The sequence below is a fragment of the Dermacentor silvarum genome, chromosome 3, assembly GCF_013339745.2.
Source record: "Dermacentor silvarum isolate Dsil-2018 chromosome 3, BIME_Dsil_1.4, whole genome shotgun sequence".
Lineage (NCBI taxonomy): Eukaryota > Metazoa > Arthropoda > Arachnida > Ixodida > Ixodidae > Dermacentor > Dermacentor silvarum.
The window spans coordinates 190969567-190994627 of NC_051156.1; the positions used below are offsets into that span (position 1 = coordinate 190969567).

At 46.0% G+C, this 25061-nt stretch overlaps 3 protein-coding genes across 5 annotated transcripts in view; 2 read left to right on the forward strand and 1 right to left on the reverse strand.

Moving 5' to 3' along the window:
* The window catches only part of LOC119446316 (uncharacterized), a 519665-nt gene that overhangs the window by 343455 nt on the left and 151149 nt on the right, over positions 1-25061 (forward strand). The window lies entirely within an intron of this gene.
* Positions 5869-7690, forward strand: LOC125944116 (tigger transposable element-derived protein 6-like). The gene has a single exon (XM_049664074.1). The coding sequence runs from the start codon at positions 5880-5882 to the stop codon at positions 7473-7475; it is 1596 nt and encodes a 531-aa protein (XP_049520031.1). The 5' UTR covers positions 5869-5879; the 3' UTR covers positions 7476-7690.
* LOC119446308 (rRNA methyltransferase 3, mitochondrial) lies at positions 19553-25051 on the reverse strand. 2 transcript variants are annotated; one of them, XM_037710711.2, is made up of 5 exons: positions 24453-25051; positions 24115-24359; positions 23681-23842; positions 21913-22116; positions 19553-20951 (listed from the first exon to the last, which is right to left on the reverse strand). In XM_037710711.2, exons 1-5 carry the CDS (start codon positions 24674-24676, stop codon positions 20518-20520), a joined length of 1269 nt encoding a protein of 422 aa, XP_037566639.1. In that variant the 5' UTR covers positions 24677-25051; the 3' UTR covers positions 19553-20517. The 2 variants fall into 2 exon arrangements, with proteins under 2 accessions (XP_037566639.1, XP_037566640.1); XM_037710712.2 differs by having other exon boundaries at positions 19553-20948; positions 24453-25049.

The window sequence follows — 25061 nt, forward strand, 5'->3', positions numbered from 1 at the left end:
TCCATACGGTGTCACGCTTAATTTTTCTGCTATTAGTTGCGCGCACAGTGGTGAAAAATCTGGAAAATGGTGTCATTGTCCCTCGTATTGTAGCTATGACTGGAGCATTCAGAATAGCCATTCAGAAAGACCTGCTGCAGCCGATTACGGTACTTGTTTTGCACATGCTTCATGGCCTTGTGCAAGTTGCGAATGGCTGGGGATGTTTCGAATCTATTTATTCTAAAAAAAAAAAAAACATTAATACGAAGCTAGTAGCAAGGAGATTTCACTCTGGATACTGGCTAACACTGTCACGTCTCGACTCCCTCCTGTATTTGGAGCGAAGCTCCTTATAGCGGCACCCGTTCCGTCCCCGTCGTAGTAGTAGTAGTAGTGTGTAACCAGTCTGAGAAAAATGAGAAAAAAAAAATTCCGAAGTTGTGTCCGTAGCGCGGAATCGAACCAGGGACCCCTCGCTTCCGAGCGCGCGGCGTTAGCCCACTACGCCACGAAGCGCACATAGACACACGCACCACGATGGCAATAAATACCCAACATTAACGAAAGGCCGCGTTTCTAGCGCGTTTCTAATGCGTTTGTGCTAGCGCGTTACGGCCCGTGTAAGAAGCTGGTGTAAGACGCTGTGGCCTCTCTGCCTTACCTTCAACGCGTTTCGAACACGCTGCCCAAGGCGGTGGCAAGTCAAGTTCAAGTCGAGGAGCGTTTATGAATGCGGGGGGTATACTCTCTCAGCAGTCATGTGATGGCGTCGGCAAACGCGGTGCACGTTCCGGCATGTGTAAATGGCTGCGTAAGACGCTGTGGCCGCTCTGCCTTACTAGAGAGTACTGCACGTTTCTAACGCGTTTGTGCTAGCGTCCCCTTAAGCGGGAGATCCGATGATTCCCTCCGGAGCTTCGCCCACTCATCATCATTGACCCCGTGGATATGCTGTGATTTTTTGTGTGTTCATGATCTCGTGCAGCTCCAAGGTGTGATGTGCATCGGGTACGACACGTACCACGATTGCCGTCAGAAGGGCCTCTCGGCTGGTGGCTTCGTAGCCAGCCTGAACAAGACCCTGACACGTTGGTATTCTCGTGTCAGCTTCCACCAGACACACCAGGAGCTGGGGAGTGCCCTCAAGACTCATCTGGCATGTGAGTGCTCTCTCAGTCAAAGCCCTGCTGCAGCTGTGATAATTGCAGCAGCTCCATACAGCACTCGGTTAATTGTCTCAATATTAATGAGGCCTGCACTTAGTGCTGGTATTCCAGGTACTTGTTTCATTTTGCTTCCACGAGAGGCTGCTTGTGAGCTGCCCAGAAACTGCTTGCAGCTAGACACCATCATTCGTAGTGGTTTAGGGCATTTTATGAAGAGATGTCGTAATAAAAGTGTGATCTGTGCAATAATTTATATTTTGTCTGGCGGGAACAGGAACTCTCTGCGAATCAAGTTGAATGAAATATGATGCAAGCCATGTGGCACATGAATGCCTGCAAGAACAAAGCATTTCCATTTTGTAACGACATCCGTTTCTTTTTTTCCTCTAATTTTGTTTGCCTTCTTGCATTGAGCTGTTAGTGTTGCTGGTTTTGATAAGGCACCATACGTGCAGGCTAGCACTTGACATTACCGCACGTCCAATTCATTGTTGACTTGGCATGGATGAGCTGTTAAAATTGTCATGCATTGCGGTTGCTTCACCTGCAACGTTTGCTTTCTCTCGTCTCTGCAGTATCATTGAAGCAGTATCAGGAGGAGAACAAAACTGTCCCCGAGCGCATCCTGTTCTTCCGCGATGGTGTTTCGGATGGGCAGCTGCTGCAGGTTCAGGAGTGGGAAGTGGGCCAGATACAGAGCCTGCTGACAGAAATGTTCCCAGGGCGAGAGTAAGTTCTCGGTCGCTTGAACTTTCTTTGCGTTCCTCCTTGCGTGTTGTGCTTTCCCGGCTTGCGCAAATAGCAGACGTTGGGCGCAGCTGTCGCCGTGATGGAAAAGTTTGCCGTGCACCTGCTCTTTCAATGCTTGAAAGCATGGATGTGTGCCAAATGACTGAACACAGTGCCAAGGATGCATAATGCACTAGTCCTTGTATGGCCTTTAGTGTAGTGCGATCGGTACAGGCCTTTTAGTATTGCCCATCGCGGACCATCTATTGCTCGCAGGATCTGTGAAAGTCTTGGGTCCCTCTTGGGCACATATCGGGCCAACAGATCACCCACAGCTCTATGCAGTGATATTACAATAGGAGTGTAATGTGCTGCACAGTGAGGCCACATAAACAGCCATTGCTGTGGTGGTTTGGCTCAATCGCAATACTAAATTGTGGTCTGTTTGGCTGGCACAAAATTAGGCCCACATTCGCAGGTCTCGCAGGAACAAGTGCAAGGAATTGCACCTGCATGGCGAGCAATGTGCAGTCAAACCTCGTTAATACATAGTCGGCCGGAAACGACATTTAGGTACATACTAAACGATGTAGAAATTAACCACCAATGCCAGCTTAGTGGCTACTTACCAGCTGGAAAAGAACTACATCACAATGCTCTCAAACACACGCACTGCTTTATTTGTGGGTAGGCAGCAAAAAATCTGATCTTTTTATATCATGCCGCCGTCGTGGCAGCCTTGCCAAAACAGCAGCATCTTCGAAACCAATAAGGCGGCGAGCCAGGCCCGCTTACTAAATTAACAAGTACAGAGTAACACACGCACAGGTAAACATGAACACGTCTCGCTCAATGACCGCGGAAATTCGCTCTCAAAACGCTGAAGTGAGGAGGCGCGGCAGCAGCAACGAGCGTGTGCTATCTCTCGCTTCAACGCGAACTACGAAGCGCATACGAAGCGCCCGACACTACCGTATTTACTTGAATCTAGCCAGACTCCGATTCTAAGCCGACCCCCCAAAAGTTCTAAGCCAGAAAAAAAAAAAAACTTACCTCGAATGTAGGCCGAACAAAAAAGCGAGGAACGCATTCGCAAAATGAAACAGCATTTATTAAATATAAACATGCCGAGCTCATTCTGTCACCATCGCTGCTAGCCGCGTCGCTATCTTCTATCTTCAAACGGTACACTATTATCAGTACCATCAAGCGCATTAGAGATGCTCCACTTTTTGAAAGGGAGCGCACGATCAATATCTCCCATCCTCATTGCGGTGCACGCAAAAAGCATCTTCCGTGGCCCCCTCCAACGACGGTCGTTTTTCTTATCGATGCCGAAGTCCCGCCTGGCTGGAACGTTTGGCGATGCCTCTACGACTCGCACAACTACCGTATTTACTTGATTCTAACGCGCCCTCGATTGTAACACGCACCCGTTTTCCATGATGACAAAAAAGTCCTTTACAGTACCACGCACATCATGTTTTCAAACAGAAATACAACTTTCTGTCATTTGGAAAAACAGATTTCCTCCCGATGCACTGAAGTTGCGCTGAATAAAAAGTCGCAGTTTCGCCTGAAAGGCAGTCGCATCGAATGCGATAGCAAATTAGTAGACAGCTATACGAAGTAAAGATAAGTTTTATAGCAGATAGCAGTTAGCAGGGAAAGGCGGCGCGTTTGGTTCCAACACCACTACGCCTCACGTGCTGTTAAACAGATGGGCAAGATGCTTATCGCAATAGAATTGGCAGCGATAGCTGTCAATATTGTGTGCGGTTACCTGGGAAGAGACTTGCTGGTACCGCAATAAAACTGAATGCGTGCTGGTGCTTTCATGCTCGACAGGCGAGTGAGCATTGTGGTGAAGCTGCTGCGGCGGGTGCCTAGTTTAAACAGTTGTGCGTATAGCCAGTGAAAATAACTGCAGTATACAACACATCTCAAATCTTTGTAAAACCATTTACAGTCTTCATTTGTGGATGCATGGCTTGTCCACATGTTTGACCAGCAGACCAAGGCAGTGTCGGGGAAACTGATTACGTGTGAATTTGCCAGCGTGCACTATTCGCTAACTACTAAAAGCGAAAGTACTACTAAATGTTCAGTATATCTGGGATCGACTATACTACTTGTAAACAACACTGTACACAAGCTGCATCAGGTGTCCCGACTTTTCTGTCTCCTTGGGGACTGTGAAGACGTCCGTAAAGTTGGGCTGTCTGAAAAAAATAAATGCTTGCCTTTTAGTGTCCTCAAGGGCTCAAATCGGTACAGCCATGTCTGAGGCATCCGAATTATCAGGCGTCTCCGAAAAATCGGTCGTTGATTGTACCCTAATTGTTTCTAAAAGTAAAGTCTTCTAGAAATCTTGTAAAATACATGATGCACTTGCATGGTGAACTCGTTTCCAAAAGGCTTTCTTGAATTTCATGCAGGTTAAGTTTATCTCGGAATGATGTTTGACTAATCTCTGTGCTGTTCTCACGCTAGGCCTCAGCTTGCCTTTGTCGTCGTGACCAAGAGGATTGCCGCCCGTTTCTTCAGCATGGACAACAGGGGTGGTGGATATCAGAACCCTCCCCCAGGAACTGTCATTGACAACAACGTGACCAGGCCCGAACGGTAAGTCTTCTGCTCATCTTTGGTTATATAAACGGTGATCCTCTTATTTGTAAGATAACTGTAATGTTGATTGCTCCAAATGTTGCTGCACTGAGCAGCAAGGCAACTTTCAGCTCATGAAGCTTGCCACAGTGCATGTTTTGTATTGCTGCAGTCGCCGATGGATAATCTGGACATCGGTAATTCAAACATGCCTCATTGTGTGGACAGCCTCCCGGTCCCGCCAATAGCACGTTTGCCTCCATGTTGAGCAGAAATAGCTGTATTTTTATTTGCCAAGTTCAAATTATCGGTCAGGTACTGTACCTGCCTTTCAAAAAGGAAGCAGTGGCCATAATAAATGTCTAAATTAAATTGGTCCGTCAACGTCTCTAGCTCTTGTGAGCAAGTATTACTCTTCAAGCTGCTGGTTCACATTAAGAAAGTTTTTTTGTGTTAAGGCTGAAGTGTCTATTTGTTATTCATTAACTGGATTAAGAAATAATGTGCTGCTTGCACTTGAACAGAGCAGTAAGTATACAAAATCTTTGCTTGTAATCTGTACCTTGCAGGTATGACTTCTATCTGATCTCCCAGAGTGTACGTCAGGGAACGGTGGCACCCACACACTTCAACGTCATCCACGACACGACGACACTGAAGCCCGAGCACATGCAGCGGCTTTCCTACAAGCTCACCCACTTGTACTTCAACTGGCCAGTAAGCACCTGTCCTTTGTTCATAGTCAGCTTGCAAGTTAGAGCTGATTCATGCGCTCTCTTGTGTTGAGAAATTCGGTACGACACGGTCAGCAAAGTTCGGGAGCAGTCGCAAAGAAAACTTTGCGTTAATACAGTGCAGTCCACTTATAATGATACCACATATAACGATATATCGGTTATAACGATGGGTCGACATGAGAGTGTCATTTTATGCATTAGGTCTATGGGAAAAAAAAAACATTTATAACGATAGCTTATTCACCGCATATCGGATATAACGATCAAAATTTTGCCGTCTGGACGGCTTCTTCCGTGCCAAATAATCGTAACATTTGCGTTGCTTAGTTCCCTGAAACGAACGATGTCGAGACCGGGCGATGTTTACCTCCGCAAGTTCGTATCTGCCGCCATTACCGCGCCGCGCGTCCCGCCCCGCCCCGCCCTGCCCGCGCCGCCTGCGCACCGGAGTGTACCTGAGTTGGCACAACACGCCACAAGATGGCGCTAGCTGCTTCGCGCGCTTCGGCCACAATCGCTCCGAAAGAGAGTACGAAAAAAAAAAAAAAAAAGCGCCAAGCAAAGGGCGCGGTGGCGACCGTCCCCCACTCAGTCTCTTCAGTCTCTTCTCTCAGCTTCGCCGCTGCAGCCACGGAAGCAGCGACAACGCAGTTCGAAGATGGCGCCGACAAAGCGCAAGGCTGTGTCGCTTGACACGAAGATGGATATTTTGCAGGATTCTCGACGCGGCTTCAAGGTGAGCGCCCTCGTGAAGAAGTATGAGCTCGCCCAGTCGACAATATCAACCATTTTGAAAGCCGGAAGCACCGCGATTGTGAAGGCAGGTGCTATTAGCGGCCATGCCGATCAGCGGAAAAGGGTTAGAGACCCTTTGTACGCCGATGTTGAAGAGGCGCTTTACCAGTGGTTCGTAACAACCCGCACGCATAATGTGCCGATTAGTGGGCCAATACTTGCCACCAAAGCAAAAAACTTCGCTTTTCTTCTGGGACGCCCAAATTTTGAGCCTGGGGGAGGCTGGATCCAGCGCTTTAAAGAGCGGCACAGAATCGTTTACAAAAACGTGGTAGGGGAAGCGGCGTCTTTAGACACACAGGCAAAGCAGCAGTGGCTACAGACAAAGCTGCCTGGCGTGCTGGAGCGCTACGCCGAGAAAGACATATATAATTGCGATGAAACTGCCCTGTTTTTTCAAATGTTGCCGTCGAAGACTCACGCTCTAAAAGGAGATCGATGCCCCGGCGGGAAGCATTCGAAACTTAGGGTGACCGTGCTGCTGTGCGTTAGCATGGACGGGAGCCATCGCCTCAAGCCTTTCGTGATCGGGCGATCAAAAAAGCCAACGTGCTTTAAGAATCAGCACATCCCGGTCCGCTATCGCAATAATAAGAAGGCGTGGATGACCCGCGACCTATTCGAAGAATGGCTCGTCGAGTTCGACAGTATCGTTGAAGGCCAAGGAAGAAAAGTAGTGTTGCTACTGGACAACTGTAGCGCACACAGCGTTAGCCCGAAGCTAACATCGGTCGAATTGATGTTTCTGCCTCCAAATACTACGGCAGGCCTACAGCCGTTGGACGCTGGGGTGATCGCCAACTTTAAAGCCCTGTATCGGCGGCGCATGCTGGAGTGGCTAATCTTGGTAATTGACCGCGCAGCTCTTGGCACGTCGGGTCACGCAGACGGGCCCCCTGACCTGAAGATCAGCCTTTTGAAAGCCGTGCGCTTCGTTTATGGTGCGTGGTGTGAAGTAAAGCGGTCAACTATATACAACTGCTTCAAAAAGGCGGGCTTTGTGCGTCAGGACGAACTTCCCCAACCCACTGATAGTGAGACGAACACGGTGGAAGACGCGGAAATAACCGAGCTCTGGGAGCTCGTTCCTACTGGTGACACAGGTGGTGCGTCGATGGAGGACTTTTTGACTGCAGACAGTGCTGCCTCGTTCTGCGATGAGATCACCGACGAAGCGATCGCCGAAGATGTGCTGTCTCGACAGACGGCAAAGTTGTACGACGGTGGCGACGGAAGCAGTGACAGTGACAACGAGATTGACAGTGGCTCCTTGACCCCGACCATGTCTACGCAAAGTGCACTGTCGTCGATCGACTCCTTAATTGATTTTATGCATGCTAAAGGATTACCGCCAGTGTTCGCGCAGCAGCTGGAATCCATGCACACCGCGGTTGTCAAGCTGAAGCTGCCGCAAAAACAAGTGCGAATTTCGGACTATTTTGGCGCGCCTAACGCTTGACACGATCATTGGCTCTATAAATAGTTTGTTTTTCACAGCCTACTTTCTACAGCATCTATTCTTTAGAGCAAGCGGCGAATTCGAGTCCGTAGCTGCAAAGGTACGTTCAGCGTTTTTTTTTTTTTTTTTTAATATAACGGCAGTCCAGATATAGCGATCATCGGTTATAACGATCATATTTTTTGGTTTTCTCGATATCGTTATAAGTGGACTGCACTGTAATGTCAGACTTGCGTTGTAACATCTGCTGTGGTACCTCAGTGGCCATGATGTCCTGCTGCTCAAATACTTCCAAGGTTGTGGGTTTGATTCCATCTCAACTGCGTAGAAAATACCCATTTTTATGGTTGGGTTTGTGGGGATTGAGGGAGCCTCGCTGGCGCCATTGCGCAGGATTCCCTCGCCTATGCCCGCCCGCTCCCAACCAGTTCCAGCGGTGGCGCTCCGCACGTGGGTGGTTTGCGGTCAGGGCGGGACGCTGACGTCACTACGTAGCCGCGTCAGCTGCTAGTTACTGACCGTGGCTCTCTCATCTCTGGGACGCGACTTTACAATTGCCAGTCGGTACAGCGGGGGCGTGGCACGGCGGGTCACGTAATTTCCGTTTAACACGTGTTGTCATAGCAATCGTGGAGCTCCTAGGTGCCTAGGGACGTAATCGCTTAGGAACTTTTGAGGCACTGGTCTGGCACGAGACGGTCTTTGGAGGGACTGCCAGTCGTTTGTATGCAGGCGCGAGGACAAGCGAGTGCAAGAGAGAAAATTGCGTCCGTTCTTGCGCAAGCAGATACCGCTCGAATTTGTACACCGGTGCCGCGGTGGAAATCGCGGTGCTGAGCGCCGGTCGTTGGGGTGTTGCGGAGCGCAGTGTAGCAACACCCTAAATAAAAAAAACCAGGTAGACTGCTCCCTCCCTGATAGTGAGATTATATTTGGATCATCAAAACAGTGATGCATTTATTTAGGAATACCATTGTTTCTCTCTCGCAGGCGTGAGCACCTGCTTGTCCTCGCGCCTGCGAGTTTTCGTCAACTCGTGTTGCGTAGAGTCGTGTCAACAGGAACACTTCAGTGGCCATTGTTCCCATGGTGGAAAGACATAGATGGTCGTGCCAAATCGTTGGAACAGGCATAATGCACATGGTGCCGCATGCACAATTTTATAATAACGAGTGACGCCGTCGTCGCATCCGATATCAGACCAGCGCACACCCCGCGTCGTGCTGTTTATGCTGTGCCATTGCTGTGCGTGGCACGTATCCTCCCTGGAGGTGTGCCTTGAAAACGCGTGACCTTCTTCGCGGCTTCCAAAATTCCCGCGAGGCGGGCTCTCGAACGCTCGTCTCGAAGGCCATATCATCAGTGCAGTTATGTTGTCGTGATAACCGAAAGATCATTCTATGGGGGATCGTTATAAGTTGGTTCGACTGTACTTAGAAGTAACAAAGAGAGCAGCTGCTGCACTGTAATTTAGTGTGTGTTCTATGGTCAAATAAACCGCTTACTGCAATGTTCCACAATTAAATCTTGCCACTGGGTGTCTGCTACAAGAAGGAAAGGAACGCGAAATCCAGGAAATGTAAAAAAAAAAAGAAAAACGTCAGCTGCTTTGCCTTTGTGCAGTGCCCCCACACGGCGTGCCTTCGTCTCTCCCCTCTTGTCTTCCATTCCTCGCAGCTTTTGCGAGATGGTGGGAGAGACGGGAGAGGTGTGCACGAGGCCAGCGATCTGATGCGACGGTGTGCCGTGTGGGGTGCACGGCACAAAGGTGGGTGGGACAAAGCGGGTAGCGTCTTTAATGCACCATTCGGTACAAGAACGAGTCTTTGCAAATGTGCCTGGTGTCCAGAAAGCATCAACCTCGTTCAACGGATCACAGCCTGTGTGTGATCTAGGCCAGAAAATGAAGTCAGTAGAAGCAGCAGCAGAGGATAAAAAGTTCACAAAGACTTCTCTAACTATTCTGCGAAGTCATTTTAAACCTGGAAATGTGCACACAATGTTCAAGGGTTGTTTTCTAAATTTTTTGCTTGGTGTGGTTGTTCGCACCAGCAATATCCTGGTACCTGCTTATTTGATCTCCATCATTTTTAAAAATATTTCTGAGGGCAAGAAAAGCCAGTTTTTTTTTTTTTTTCAAACATATTGTGTCAAGGATACAAGTTTTACAAACGCAAGTCTAAATCAACACTAATTTCAATGCTCTGCTAAAGCTTTTCTACAAAAGAAATTTAGAAAAAGGGCTCTGTCATGATCATAATGAATTCCAGTGCCAGAACATTTTGCAAATTCTCTAGACCTTGTCATGGGGACCCATGTGAAATATTTTGATACTATACTCCTGTAACTAGAGAACTAGCATGCACAGCTCCGCAATACTTCGCACTTTTACAAATGTTCGTGCTATGAACCTACCTGAAAATTTCAATCGTATATCTCAAGAAACTAACGTTGCTGTTCAATGTAGTACAGCAGCACCACCAGGCTTTAAGTTTTGGTTATATAATGCAGTCCTACAATGTATCAGTGCTGTGGGAAAGAATGCAAGGTAGAAGGTGGTGTGAGAGCGGAGCAAGTGCATCACTTGTTAACTTATGGAGAGGAGGATGTACACCTCTACCTGCGCTCGTCGTTATTGGTGGAGACATCACATAAGGTGCATAGGTGCACGAGTCACCATGCATCATGCCACTCTCTTCATGGTTGTGTTGTGCGCTTCTTGTTTCATGCTCTAGGTGGTTTATGCAAAGTCCTATCTAAGAAGATACTCCTGCTAAGATAGACGAGACATTGCATGCTGAAGCCTCAACTCAACTATATTTCAACTGATTTCAAACGAACTAACACTGTCTTTAACAATTATTACTTCTATTTCACTTTCGTGTCCTGTACGCTACATTCGAAAAAGTTTCATAATGCACCTTTTCTTTCTTTCCCACAGGGCACAATCCGCGTCCCTGCCCCATGCCAGTATGCCCACAAACTGGCTTTTCTGGCTGGTCAGAGTCTTCACGCAGAGCCACACAAGAATCTTGCGACCACACTTTTCTACTTGTAAATGCCATGCGCATCCCCAAGAAGGTCTCAACCACTGCCAAGTCATGACAGCGGTCGCAATCTACGGCGAAAGTTGTGCATTATCTTCAATTCCGACCTCACATTCATTTCATTAGGCAAAGCTAAATGCAAAGCTCGATTTTCACATAACCTAGACTACCTTGTTTCCTAGTTTTCGGGATACAGCTTAACCAGAGGTTGGGATCAAATTGTTGGATGAAAACTTGCAATTCTTTTTTATTCAAATGGGCATTTGGATACCAATCAGCTTGATATCTTGCACTTTGTTGTTCTATGGCAGAACACACAAACACACTACCTCCCATTTTGTCGTTGGGGACAATACTCCTGCCACTTATTCTTATTTCGATAGTTCAGTGCCAGTCACATTTATTTTGCGCATTGTTGATACAATCCATCTTGTAGTTTCTTTTGCCAAAGGAAAGCATAATTTTGGCGGAAGTGAAAGTGCCTTGCACATTATCATTTCATTGTTAAAAGTTCATAACATTTAATAAATAGTTCTTTGCTATATGGCTCGCTTTGTTGTTACTCCCAGTGAATGTTGCTTGTACTAGTTGCCTGTATTACATGGCGACGAAAGTGCACCCACTACGCTGTGTATGGCATGGAATAGTACATAACATCAGGATATTTGCTAATGGCATCTGGAATTTAAGGACTGCTGATTCTTTACTTGATCGCCGATTAGTTCCGAGATACAGTCGAACCCACTAACAATACTGGTTTTAAAAATATATTTGAACAGTCAAACCTCGATCTAACTAAATTCGCGATGGACATTAGAAACCATGTATTTCTTTACTTAATTTAATGAAGTGATTTCGTGACGTGGTTATGATTAAAGAAGTTTTTTTACCATTTCAAGCATGTACTTGGCCGTATGACTGGCAAATGTAGCAAAAAAAAAAAAAAAAAATTCGTCCAAGGAAAAGGTTATTTGCAAGCGTCCTTCCGCATGAAAAGCTTGTACAGCAAAAATGTTGTCGAAGCGCGTGTGCCTATCGGCCTACTTCCCCCATTGCACGCTTCCTCTGTGCCCTTGCTGTCGTTGCTCATGGCTGTCCTTATGGAGGCCATGCTCTGTATTTGGGAGCTCATCTTTGGCAAGTGCAACGGTTGGACCAATATGGTGCCTTGATGCGCATTTTGTTCCCGCATGTCTAGTGTTGGCGGTCGCGGAATCTCAAGTTTCAGAGATAGGGCACGGTGCGAAGCTTTCACTCGTAGCGAGTGTTCATGGCCATCAAGTGACATCTTTTCCTGAGCTCGCGACACTGATAAATCTACGAACCTTACTTTGTGTAGTGTGGGGTCTCACTCGTGCTCTTGGGACAAAGGAATAACAAAACAGTGCGAACAGTCAAAAGGACATTTATTGCACCTTTCATACACCAATGCCTGCTAGCCGAATTACTACGCCGATGGGCGCACGCCAAATCGAGAAAGTCTCCACTCACCGCGACTGGATAGCAAGCGAATATGTTCGCCCGCATGCTAGACACCAACACCTAGTCGTTCATGTGTATGGTCACGCGTTCGAATGATCAGTGTTGTCCATTCCGGTGTCTTGCTCCTAAGTCTTCTCGGGACGGTGCCGTGAATCGGGTCGGTGCATGTGTGAAGCGTCCACGATGCTTGCCGATCCCACGTTACCCACGTCTAGAGTGTGCTAGAATACCATTAGCAGCGCTACACCTGCACCATCTCTTGCAATATGCGGGAACCATACCGACCACCACCGCTGTAAAGCCACGAGGCGAAGCCGGACAACGGGAGACGCAGTCCAAACAGCATCAGGGTACGCGCGAGAGTCTCGCATCCCCACAGTACACTTTGCTATCGCCATCAATCCTTTCTGATGAAACTGCGACATTGTTTTTCTCGGACGAATACTTTTATTCTCTTGCACTTGTTTTTAATTTGAGGGCGCCATCTGATGACAGCTACAGGCACTAAGTGCGGTGACCCATGGCGTCCAAGATTTATATATCTATAGGTTATATAGGTGTTCTGTGGCTGCTGCGCGACGCAGCACTCTAATCTGACTCCACGAGCCACGCCGATGCATTGCTTTAGGCGTGATCTACACTGCTCGTGCTGGTGCTCATGCTATTGGCACTACCTTCTTGCGATTTGTTTATAACTGATTACTGACAGGATACTATCTACCAGGAATGTTCGCGGAATTCATGAAGAGATTTTTACTGCTGAAACTTCAGTCTCAAATTAATGAAATTTGTGATTGAATACTATATATATATTTTTTTCGGTGTATAGAGGTTCGACTGTATAACTACGAGCAGCCGCTGCACCACAGATGTGTCCTCTAGCGCATGGGTTCTCAAAGTGGGTTCTCCTCGAGGTTCTCCGAGACTGGTAAATTTTCCCTGGTTCCACGCTGGCCAAGTGGCTAAGACACCGAACGCAAGCAGCGCTCGATCCAAAGAACCTCCATTACCCATTCCCGAGTGTCAAAAAGCACTATTGCAGTGCGTAACAAACACGCGAACTGCGCATGTGCAATAAATCCTCCAGCAGCTTGTAGCCACCCAGCCTCCGAAAATTGGCCGCGCGCCTAAGTTTTTGCACTTAAATCTTTGTCGCCGTAACTTACTAGCATGCGCATTTCTCCCGTTTGTAGATCGGGGCCGATAGCGTGCGCGCCGATGTACTCATGGGCGGATTACAAAATAAATGCGTGACGAAAAACAGCGCAAGTGTCTAACCGAACCAAAGCGGCGGCGTCCGCATCGTCATTTGTCGTCAGCGGAAATCGTATGCGAAACGTGTCTGACAGCAATGCTGGAACGCTTTGTGCAATTGTGCCCTTAAAGCCTGTCTTGCATTTATAATATGTATTTTTACTGCTGTTTGTTTTTTGTTTTTTTTTTGTAATCAAAACCAACTCCCCCCTGTAATGCCCTTGAGCTCTGAGGGTATTGTAAATACTGTTATTAGACTAAAACACATGGCTTTTTTTTACTTGGCCCATGGCTTTTGGGCTAGGCTAAGCACTACCAAGTCATCCCCATCATTTCCCGGAGTTTATTGATTGATTATCCATTAGCTATTGATTGGCTATCGCAAGGTATTGGCCACATATTTGGGCTAGGCTATGCACTACCAAGTCATCCCCAGCATTTTCCGGAATATATTGATCATTGATCAATTAGCTAGTGATTGGCTATCGCAAGGCATTGACCACGCATTTGGGCTAGGCTATGCACTACCAAGTCATCCCCAGCATTTTCCGGAATATATTGATCATTGATCAATTAGCTAGTGATTGGCTATCGCAAGGCATTGACCACGCATTTGGGCTAGGCTTAGCACTACAAAGTCATCCCCAGCATTTTCCGGAATTTATTGATCAATTAGCTATTCACTGGCTGTCGCAAGGTATTGGCCATGTGTTTGGGCTAGGCTAAGCACTATCGAGTCATCCCAAGCATTTTCTGGAATTTATTGATTGATTGATTAGCTATTAATTGGCTATCGCAAGGTATTGGCTACGCATTAGACGTAGGCTAAGCACTACCAAGTCATCCCCAGCATTTTCGGGAATTTATTATTGATCAATTATTGATTAGCTGTTGATTGGCTATCGATGACTAAGCTTAAGTAGTCCCAATCATGCTTAGCTAGTTTCGCTAGTTCACAGGGGTATGTGCCATTGCGCTTGGACTCTTTCTTCACTACCGCCAGGATCGGCCCCCAATTTTTGTCCGCGACGGACAGGCTAACGGCCGGCTTAAACAGCTCCGCTGTTAAAAACGCTGCCTAGCTTGCTTGAGAACTTGATATCGCTGTTACTGAAGTCTGCGAGTCGTGCTTGAAACCCATGTAGGTAAGCATCATTAGGGCACGAAGGTTTCGGCGCCGCATTTCAAACCTGTCCTTAATAGGTATACAAATCCTATTATGCCCGTCACTAAGCAAACAATGTTGCAGTCACTGAGATGCACATGTGCAAAAAATAGTAATGCAAAACGACTGCGTATATCAGCATGTACTACATACAAAGGTCGAACAAAAACGATACTCAACGCGTAATCAGTGGGCAACCGACATGAAAGAGCAGCAGGCACTTTTCAATGTTCGCCTCGCATGCTGCAGTCAAGAGCCGATATAATTTTTTTAAATACATGAATTTTTCTCGCTGGTGGAGTCGCAGAGATGTCTGGGAAGCTAATGCGCAGTACTCAACGAGCGGGGACTGCGGTGGTGTTGCCGACTACAACCATAGTCCCTTAAGGGGGGGAGATGCTCCTCGGAAACATTTCTTTTTAAATAGGGATGCTGGGCGAATGAAAATTCTACCACTTAAAGAGCTTGATCTCTTCATTCGAAATCTACTTTTAGATTTAGGATATCTCGATGCTTTCATGTCCTAAGTGACATGCATAAGTGAGAAGCAGTGCATGTTTGTGCAGCTGCTGGACTTAGCAGTTAGCATGATAGAGCAGTGCAAAATTATTTTTCTTATCCCTAACACTCCACTGAGTACTAATAAGCAAGATAATGTGATTCCCTTTACAGGCATCATTTTAAGAGAATTTCGTATCTGGTGCTTCATATTCAGTGGCTGGTGCGCGAGTACATTAAAAAATTTTCATCCTTATAAAAATAAAGTGATTGCATTAAATCCTAGATAAGTGCATTCTACATATCCTAAAAATTACGCACATCAAATGTGGTCTTGATTAGACCACAATAAGTACATAAAATGTTGTACACAAACGCCTTGTTTTGCCCAAAATATGATATTGAGAAAAATGCGATTGAAAGTTATAAAAGTTGTTTACTTCTGTTAATTATTATTCCCGGGAAGATTGTGATGCAGCAAAGCTAACCTTGGATGGAAAAAGCTTAGGTCTACCACCTTGCACGAGCCCAATGGCGTGCGACACCGCGGTTTGACGCATCGTGCGCTTGAAAATGTGTCATATCTGTGCCTTGCCACCTCCAGTGCTTTAACCGGTTTATTATACTTTTTCCGATCATTTCTGGCTCTGATTTCTTCATGTGAAATAGGAGAGGTCAATGTTGCTGAAGCAAAAACACAAAACCTATTTCTTTAATGAAAATCGCCGTTTTTTGACCCGCCTCTCTCCTTAATAGCTTTTTCGAAAAGTATTGAGGGACCATGCTGCAACCAAGATGGTGGGAATGCTACTTCCGGAAAATCGGCGCATGCGCAGATGGGTCGGTGGGATCGGTCTATTAGGCACAAGCCATCACTGCTATCCACAAGATTATTGAAGCGCCGGGAAGGCTTCACTGCTAGGGTACCGACCGTGGGACACTTCACCTTATTTTCTTTTTCCTAAATTTATGAATAAGGCCTCTCAATGTTTCTGTTGGCATTGATATGACTATTGCTTCCTGTTAAATTTCAAGCAACCTAATGTGGCCAATCCCCCCTATTGGTACGAGCCATGTTTTGAGGCAACATTTGTTGGCGACCAGCTCACAGGCGACAAAATAATCAGGATGTGTGCGTGGTAGTGAAAAGCGTTATATAACGAGTCGCGAGATGACGAGAATTACAGCTTCCGCACTGCTCTTGTGCAAAATAGGAACATGATTTGCTGATTCATTCGGTAAATAAAAGCTGTTGACGTAAGCATTTTTCTTGATACCCTCGATAATTCAACATTCGGCTAATTCGGTCATTTTTTTTTTTTTTTCGGTCCCGTGGAATCCGAATTAACGAGGTTTTACTGTAGTCCAAGTGAAGTTGGCACTATTCTAATATCTCTTGTGATGAAGAAGAAACAAACTTTATTTAAAGAGCTGGCACTTTGCTTTTAGTGGCCTCGGGTGTCGGCTCGGGTGTCGACTCGGGCGGCATCTTCGGCTTGCCGGACGGCCTAGAGCTGGTCTTCCAGCTCCGAACTTTTCAGGTGATGAAATGTTATAATTTAGTGCTCCTGTGCGATAAGCACTAAAAACTGTCATTCTTTTCTGGCATATATCTTGGTTGCGATGCTGTCTTGGCTTGGTTTATAACGATTGCACCCAGTTTGGACCACGTGTGTTGCACGTCGCTGTCGAAGTATCCTGCCGAACACTACCGTTGGTCCCAAAGATGTTGCGCGCTAAGCCTAGCCTCTCTATTATTATGCATGGGGGTTTCTTGGCACTTCATGGAGCTTGGCAGGGTTCCCTGGGACCAACATGCTTGAGAACCCCTGCTCTAGCGCAATTACGATGAGCGACGAAAGGAGCAGCAACGTCGGTATGCACAACGGCATCATGCTCAGGCTCGGCAGGACCCAGTTCAAGGCTACGTCACATTGGTCTATCGGATCAGGTGATGCTACAGCTTCACTGGCCAACAATAGGTCAACCACCTTCACAACGTGGATTGGAGCCCAAGTTTTTTCTTCTTATTCAATTTCCTTTTGGCGCAGACACCCAGTAGCCAGATTTATTCGTTATAACCAATTATGCAGCATGGTAACATTGTAGTACGTAAGTAGTTCATTTTACCATAGAACACCCACAATCTTCTCACGGTGGCACAGCTGTTGTTACGTCCGAGTATTGTTAAAACCCGGTATGTTCCAAGTGAGTGCAACTGAACTTCTTGCTTGCATGTAACCCGGTAATTACAATTATTGATTATAGTCATTATACAACAATGGAACTTTCTTGGCATTGAAAGTGGGTCAAACTGAATACAGTTGCCTGCCTTGGCACCACCACCTAATGTATTAATGTATAAGGATAACAAAAATGCTGGACACATTATGGCGCACAGTTCGGACTCTGCATGCACTACCGCAAGTTAATTCGGCCACAGAGTCAAGCAGAATGTCGTTTCTGTTTTGATGCGTCATCGGCATGGTCTTGAGCCATGTTGCTGGTGCCTCCTCCCAAACCATGGGATAATCCAAGCCAAGCTGCTAACCACTCAATTGGCTGCATTTGCAATTTTTTGTGAGAGCAACGAGAGTTTCGTGCGTCAAGCGTTTATAGCATCTTCCGCAAATAGCGACATGGTCCTGGGCAACTAATTTTTGTTTGGACAGCTTCAAATGGTGCCAACCCCCGTGTCTGTGTCACTGATGACGGCGACTAAGTGCAGAAAATATAGGACAACTGGTGCAAAGAAACGTGATTATTCTGCTATTGTGGTGCGATCAACCTCTGTTTAGGTTGCCAGGGGATACAGATTTGGCGAATGCATCAACTGTACTTTTATATATGTGTGCATGAAAATGGGCTAAATGCAAACTGTCCAGGTCACAGGCATGGTCACATGTGCATGCAGCAATGCGTTGACAAGCTTTTTTTTTGGCCACTTTTGGATAAGTGGCTAATTTTGTGATGAATCCGATACTTCTGATTCTTCGGTCTATTATGCAGTGCCTATAAAGTCCGAATTATTGGTTGGCGACTGTATTGCAAGTGTTGTTGCAAGTTGTAATGCGCAGTTAATCGTACAAGCACTCGGGAGCAAGTGTTTCCATTGCAATGGTGGGAATGCTTCCAGGTATCCAGGCCGAGAACTAAATGCCCCAAATGTGGTGAGCAGCAAGTGAATAACACAGGCTGAAGAAAGTCGCAGCAACTACAGCGGCCAGCAGTCCTAACAACTACCACGAACTGGAGTTGTGCCCCATGTGCGCATTTGGCGAGTGAAAGAGAGTGATGTCGGAGGAGGCTGCCAAGCATTCATAGACACGTTCATCAAGAATTCTTGCCCTTAAGTTTTAACCAAATAATAGCACCCTTTGCAGCCGAGTTGGGTGTGTAAAGTAGTTAAAAGGGAGTCGCAGAAAAAAAAGACCAGTGCGCGCTTTGCCAGGTCACACAGTGCATGTGGCCTAATGTTTGAAGGTGAAGCACTGCCCATGCAGTGACTGACGCACAGGGGCGACAATAATCTCAATCACTTTTGGGGATCCTTCTGCAGCGTTTCGCTTGACTATTGCCGGATGTATTGGCATCCGTTGATGGATGCCAACGTTCATAGCACTGCCAAGAATGCTGTATCTCGTACACGCCAGCGCATCTAACTCTAGTCATTAAAATCTTATGAAAGCTGGTATCCCCAAACCAAAGATCAAACAAGTGTGCAAAGGTGCAGCCTAAATTGTGTACAGTGCAAATTCCAAGTTGCACAGATAGCTATGTACATTTCCATTCAGACATTTGAATGTCAGCAAGATACTCGAAACCTAGTCTAGCTGCACTTCAAGTAGTCATTCCATGGAATGCTACTTTCTGTAGAGGCCTTTATGCACATAGTGACAGCCTAAAAACTCTATATGTGCTCCATGCACAAGGCCACACTACATGCTACCCTCCGTGTCTCGACGCTGCAAAAACAGTCCCTAAATGGACACGAATATTTAAAGATCTTCACCTATGCCATGAGATCATGCACTGAAGTGAGCAAACAATTAGATGGCATATCTACACAACCTGAAAAGCGGTGTACTTGCCGCTGCATTCTTAGATTGCCACAATAGTGTTTGTTGTTTTTTCTTCAGTAGGGCTGCTTGTTTACCTGGGTCTCTTGTCTGGCAAAACAGCAGTAGCTGCAAATGAAGGCAAAACATGCAATCTTTCACATGCATTTAATTTTATTAGGCAAAAGGATTTCATGCATGCCATTTCATAATGGTGATGCCGTACTAAAAAATGCAATTGATTCGGAAAGTAGGTACTATACGTGGTATGTGTTGTGATACAGCAATGTTGAAGTGCTTCCATAGGACATGGCACAATGTGTACAGCCTCTATGGCCAGCCACATGTTTCCCTGTCCGTTGGAGGCAACCCTGGGGCCAAGGAACAAAGGTAGCTGCTGCATTTTTCATTATACAGTAGAACCTTTCTATAACTAGGGTTCAACATTTTTGGTTCGTTGCCAAATTTTTTTTAAACCAAAATTCGGTTTAACTGAGAGCTAAAAGGGCGATCAGATTGCAGCTGCAAACCTACACAAGCTTCAATTAAAGAAGCCTGGCCAGGTCAGTTCTGAAGCTTCAGCCTGCTGCCCAAGTAATAATATAATATGAGGCCTCATTTTATTTGTGCTCAAATATCTAATGCATTCTCTTAATTCCTGCATAGTTTCATATTGCCATATGGTTTTGTTGTTCTGTAGATTGGACCTAACCACAGTGCCGTAGAGCAGGATGTGCAGCCATGCGGCACATTTCAGTGTCAATGAAATTGGTGAAACCAGATTAAAAAAAAAAAAAAAAGGAAGCTCAATGCAAAATAATATCCATTGAAAACAGCTGGTTAAAGTTAATTTAGACAACTGTAATCGCTGAAAATAACAAAAATTTCCTGGTGGAAATAAAAAAAACAATGCAAGTCGAATTTCGGTATAATAAAAAACAAAAATACTGAACTGTAGTTATAACAAAGTTGCATCCAACAAGAACATACATTTGCTATATACAGTACTTGCTACAAGCTGCTGATGTCGGCAAGACAATTTATACTTACTAAGTTGCATCCAATAATTTTTATATCTGTGTTCTTTATATCGAGGTTTGACTGTATTTATGAAACTTGTGTGGCTTCAGGGGTGGGACTTCCACACATGTATTGCTGCACTAACAAGCCTACAAAGTTGCAGTGGGCCAACATACAAGAAACAGTCACTAGAATATGTTTTGACGGATGCGTATAATGTGCAACAATGTTGCATGTACTGTACCAGAACATAAGCGCAAACTAAAAACTACTATGTACAAACTGTCCCTACCGACACAAGAATATTGCCCCCCCCCCCCCCTCCTTTTATCGCAATACTCCAATTCTCACGTTAAACAAAATAAATGAATGTTTTTAGCAGAAACGTTTCAGTTCCCTGGCTTTGCTTTGATAGCCTGAAAAGGCTGTTAACGATAATGCGTTTAGGTAGCTACAAAAGTACATGATTTTGCTCTAACAATGGCATATGCAACCAACCACTACAATAAACATGACTTTTACAGATGTCCATGGGCGCTTTGGCTCCTGTTTGTTTCTTCCTCCTTGCTACTATGGTCGGAGCCAGACGATGAAAACAGCATTTGTCTCCGCATCTCGTACAGAATGATCGACGCTGCAATCGCTGTGTTCAGGCTATCAACGCCGTTGTTCGCTGGCACGTGTACTCTCGCACCAATACAGTCCACGGCCAGCTTGTGAGCCTGGAGGCTGAGTCCCTGCGTTTCTCCTCCCACCACAAGAACACTAGGCACGTTGGCGTACTTCGCAGCGGTGTACTCGTAATGGGGCACTCCGACCTCCGAGCAATCTTCCAGCTCGTCCACGTCTCGATACGACTTATCCACTGTCAGCCTCCGTCCGTCTGCAGTCTCAATCCTGTACCTAGACCCCTCGTCGTCATCTTCCTCCTCTTCGCTGTCAGAGGCTTCTTCTGCATAATGGAGCGAAGTAGTAATTAAAGGTCAGCCGCAATGAAGTTGCACACACCCAGTGGCGCAAGTAGTCTACTCAGCAAGACAGCACCCGGAAAGTGGAAGGAAGAGGCAAAGACAAATTTGCTTTATAGCACCTAAGCAGATAATGTGTGAACCTAATGGTTAGCAGACATGATGCCAGTTTCAAAACGTGGCCTCGGAGATTGTCAGCATGCTGCAGCCGCCACCCAATCTCGGAGGTCGTGCCCAGGCGCAGCACACGGCAGGTTCTGCGTCATTTACAACGAGCAGGAAGTCTCCCAAGTCGCAACAACTGGATTATAGAACCTGCTGCAGGCAGTTGGGAACTTAATTTTTGACCTGCAGTCCGATGGCAAATAGTAGAGGGAGAGATGCCATCATTTAATGAAAGCTGGAAAACTGACGGCCTGGCATGCTCAATTAATTATTAATTAAATTATGGGGTTTTACGTGCCAAAACCACTATCTGATTATGAGGCACGCCGTAGTGGGGGACTACGGAAATTTAGACCACCTGGGGTTCTTTAACGTGCACCTAAATCTAAGTACACGGGCATTTTCGCATTTCGCCCCCATCGAAATGCGGCCACCGTGGTCGGGATTCGATCCCGCAACCTCGTGCTCAGCAGCCCAACACCATAGCCACTGAGCAACCACGGTGGGTCGGCCTGGCATGCTACCCTGGACAGGTGTTAGGTGAAAGTAGTGATCACAAGCACACAAATGGTAAGTGGGGTGCATTCACTGTTAGGCGTATATTGTGGTAACAGTGCGGTCCTGCAGTTCACACCAGCAGGCCTTAGTCACAGTCATGGCCAGCCGCGCTCTTGATTACAAGATAACTGTTCCAATGTATATAGATAGGAGCCCCCAAGTTAAAAGTTTCCTCTTAAGGTGTGTTTGGCACAAGTATGACAGTGACTGTACAAGACCTACCTTCGTTCAGCTCGTCGTCATTCTCTGCAAATAGTCTGCGTGCCCCAACAGGTTCAAAACTGCGGTGGTCCGCTAGGTAAACTGGCGTCTCGGGGGTCACATAGCTTGGCATGTGTTCCCAAGCTATGCCGCTGTGTATTGGTATTCGAAAATGTGACCCGGCACCAGCACGTAGCACTTTCAACTCCCATGGGTCCACGCAGCCTGCACAAGTAATGACAGAGTAATGCACAAGTTGAAATGATGCACGCCAAAGACTATAAATACATGTAACTCAGCATAGCAGCCAACATGCTACGTAGGTTGTGCAGTGAAAGGTGTACACAGTGCAATTGTTTTGTACCCGCAATGCTCTGCAAATTAACTACTCTACATATTACAACTACAAATTCTAGATGTAATGTTATATGAAATTACGCATTATTTGTGCACTTCTGCGCTTCCATTATGTGACGATATGTTTTGGTTGCGAGTGCAAGCGGTGCGCTGTGGTCGCCGGTTGCAGAAATGTTTCGCTCCTCTTGTTCTGTGGTAAATATATTCAGATCAATGATGTCTTGCATGTAATAATTAAGTCATAATTTTAAACAAAAAAAAAAGCATTAGACTTAATTTTACATCCAATTACATGACACATACCTTTATCTTTCATGTTAGAAGCACTATTTCTTGGTCAGACATGTGAGCAGTGAGAAACGTCGCACTAATTTTCGTAGCATTGCCCGGTATATATGAACTAAGTATAGAGACCCACCAGTAGTGTGAATTGCACAACTTGGGAGGGAAAGCTTCAATGCTGATGGGATTTTTGTACATGAATATTTCCAATATTATCCCAAAATGAAGTACTCTTACTGCAAGCAACACAAAGTTATTACTGCGCTTGAAAACATAAGTAAATGCACCACTGCTTCCACAGCCTCCATAATAATGAAAATGACATGGTAAATTCACTTTGAAAGATGTTTTTTGTAGTGTTCCATTCAAAGGTACCTCAGTATTTCTCTGTAATATGCCACAGAAAAGGTGCATATTGTGAGTGTTGCTCATCTACCTTCAATGAACCAATATATTGGTTGGCGACAACCTAAGAATTCAGCACTAGCTTCATGAAAAAAACTGTTGTGCTGTGTCTTCCATGCCTCCGTGCTCGAAAATGTAGTATTTCCCAAGGGGACACTGATTTTGCAAGAACTTTGACCTCACTGGAATGTCACCGAAATGAGTAAATGTAATTGGCTAGTGGAGCTATAAAAATTATGTCGAGTTCGACAGCGGTGCATTTGCCACTGCATTCTTAGGTGGTCACCTGTTATCTCATGAATTTTGAAAGCATTTGTTCGGGTATAAAGAAATTGCAATGGAACCCAAGACTCAACATAGCAAGTTTTAATAACTTTCCATAGAGAACGGCCCAAACACAAGGAAATGATCTGAAAACCGTGACATGAAATTTGTGTAACAGTGTGCATATGCATATTAACTGCACTGATGCCATGAATTGTATTCTGATGAAGGCTGGACTGTCGGCCAAAACGTCTATTTCATTAAACATTTCACCAGACCATGAAATGCTTTGTTCCGGTGTGTTTGTGTAAAATAGGCACCTCCGTGCATTTCTGCTTTTCACTTGCAGTTCATCAGCCCCTTCCTCGATAAGTGTAATGTCTAAACACATTGTGTCTTTGCCCTTAACTCTTTACACTGCTACAGTTTCCCAGCAAATCACAGTCCAGCTAGCCCAACTTCTGCCCTAATAACCACTTACCTTTCGAAAGCAGTAACTGGCTACATCCCGCAGCTGCAGCAGTTCGGATCAGTGTTCCCATGTTTCCAGGATCTCTAACATTGTCCAAAATCACGCTTACAGGGATTGTATCTCCTGTTCTTTGAATCTCGATTTGGTCCATGGACGGCTTTTTGAACACACCTGGAATAAGAGAACGATTGTACATACGTACACGCATTAACACAGTTCAGGAAAGCTGTGCTTCATTCGGCTGAGCGCGCTCACAAAATGTACATTTAGGACCAGCAAAGTACTTTTGGGTAATTCTAACTTTCAGACTTAACGGTGTCGAAGAGGATTGTTTGAATAGGTATCAGAGCTTGGTCGACCGTCTCCAGTTTAATCACGTAGTGTGCAGCGCGCCCTGTTCGAACTCCCAAACAACGCGGTTAGAGACAGGGTAAATGCCGTACCCATTATTCCAGGGCAAGTTGTCATGTCGGACCAAATTTTCATCTTCTTGTAGAATACCTTCTTTATTTGGTCTTCCCTTATAGTTTCCAAGGGCAGTCCTTCTATGTTTTCCGGAAGTGTGAAGTAAATGCTTTCGCACTCAACGCCGGCCTTCAGCGCATCGGCGATTAATCTCTTTCCTTCCAGGAGGACCTTGTTTAGCTTCTCCCTCCTGCGCTTCATCTTCAGCTGCATCATGGTGTTCCTGTAACAGCATTACGTCAAAACAGTCTGTTCTTTGAACCGAGGCAAAGTGGCACGCCATCGCGCGCCTTCAAGGGTCGACTGCGGTACTTACGCGAATTCGTCGTCGTCGCTGCCTAACTTGATGTATCGTGGCCCACAGATAGGTTCGCTTGCCGGTTTACTTGTATCTTCTGTTTTCGAAGTCGGATAGATGACCTTCTGAGCCGTTCTTACAAAACCCCTTCGACGAAATCGCACCGACTGGACGGAGGGTCCCGACCGAACTTGAGTACAGATCGTAATAAAGGTAGACACGCTTCTTCCAAGGGACCCCATGATTGAAGAAATGCTCGTTCGTGAAAATAATTTATACGGTCTCTGTCAAGAGTGGCGACTTGTATGACTCGCGTAACTGAAGTTTACGCAGTTCACAGTGTATGCATGCTGCTAAGCACATGAATGAGCGCGGCCATTTTGGATTATAGTGGATCTGGCTGACTACTGAATGGAAAGCAGAACTGAAACCGAAACTAGAAAGCTACAGCGCGCTTTCTTGTGTCGGGTCAGAAATACAGTTTACGAAGCGCGACTCAGCACGTGTTCCTCCTGAAAAACGCCAGAGTTGATGACCATTTTTTGTCGGTTGAATGATCACACCGTTCGGTTGAGGAAGAAAGCGACGGGATCAGCGCGTGGTGGCGCGTGATTGGTGCCCCGCCCC

What these genes read in the sequence shown, in the direction of transcription:
- LOC125944116 (XM_049664074.1), top strand. Translation starts at nt 5,880, where the DNA reads ATGGCGCCGACAAAGCGCAAGGCTGTGTCGCTTGACACGAAGATGGAT.
- LOC119446308 (XM_037710711.2), bottom strand. Translation starts at nt 24,676, where the DNA reads ATGGGGTCCCTTGGAAGAAGCGTGTCTACCTTTATTACGATCTGTACT. An exon ending in AGCGACGACGACGAATTCGC is followed by an intron (nt 24,360 to 24,452) that starts GTAAGTACCGCA and finishes ATGCTGTTACAG; the next exon opens with GAACACCATGATGCAGCTGA. An exon ending in AACTTGCCCTGGAATAATGG is followed by an intron (nt 23,843 to 24,114) that starts GTACGGCATTTA and finishes CTCTTATTCCAG; the next exon opens with GTGTGTTCAAAAAGCCGTCC.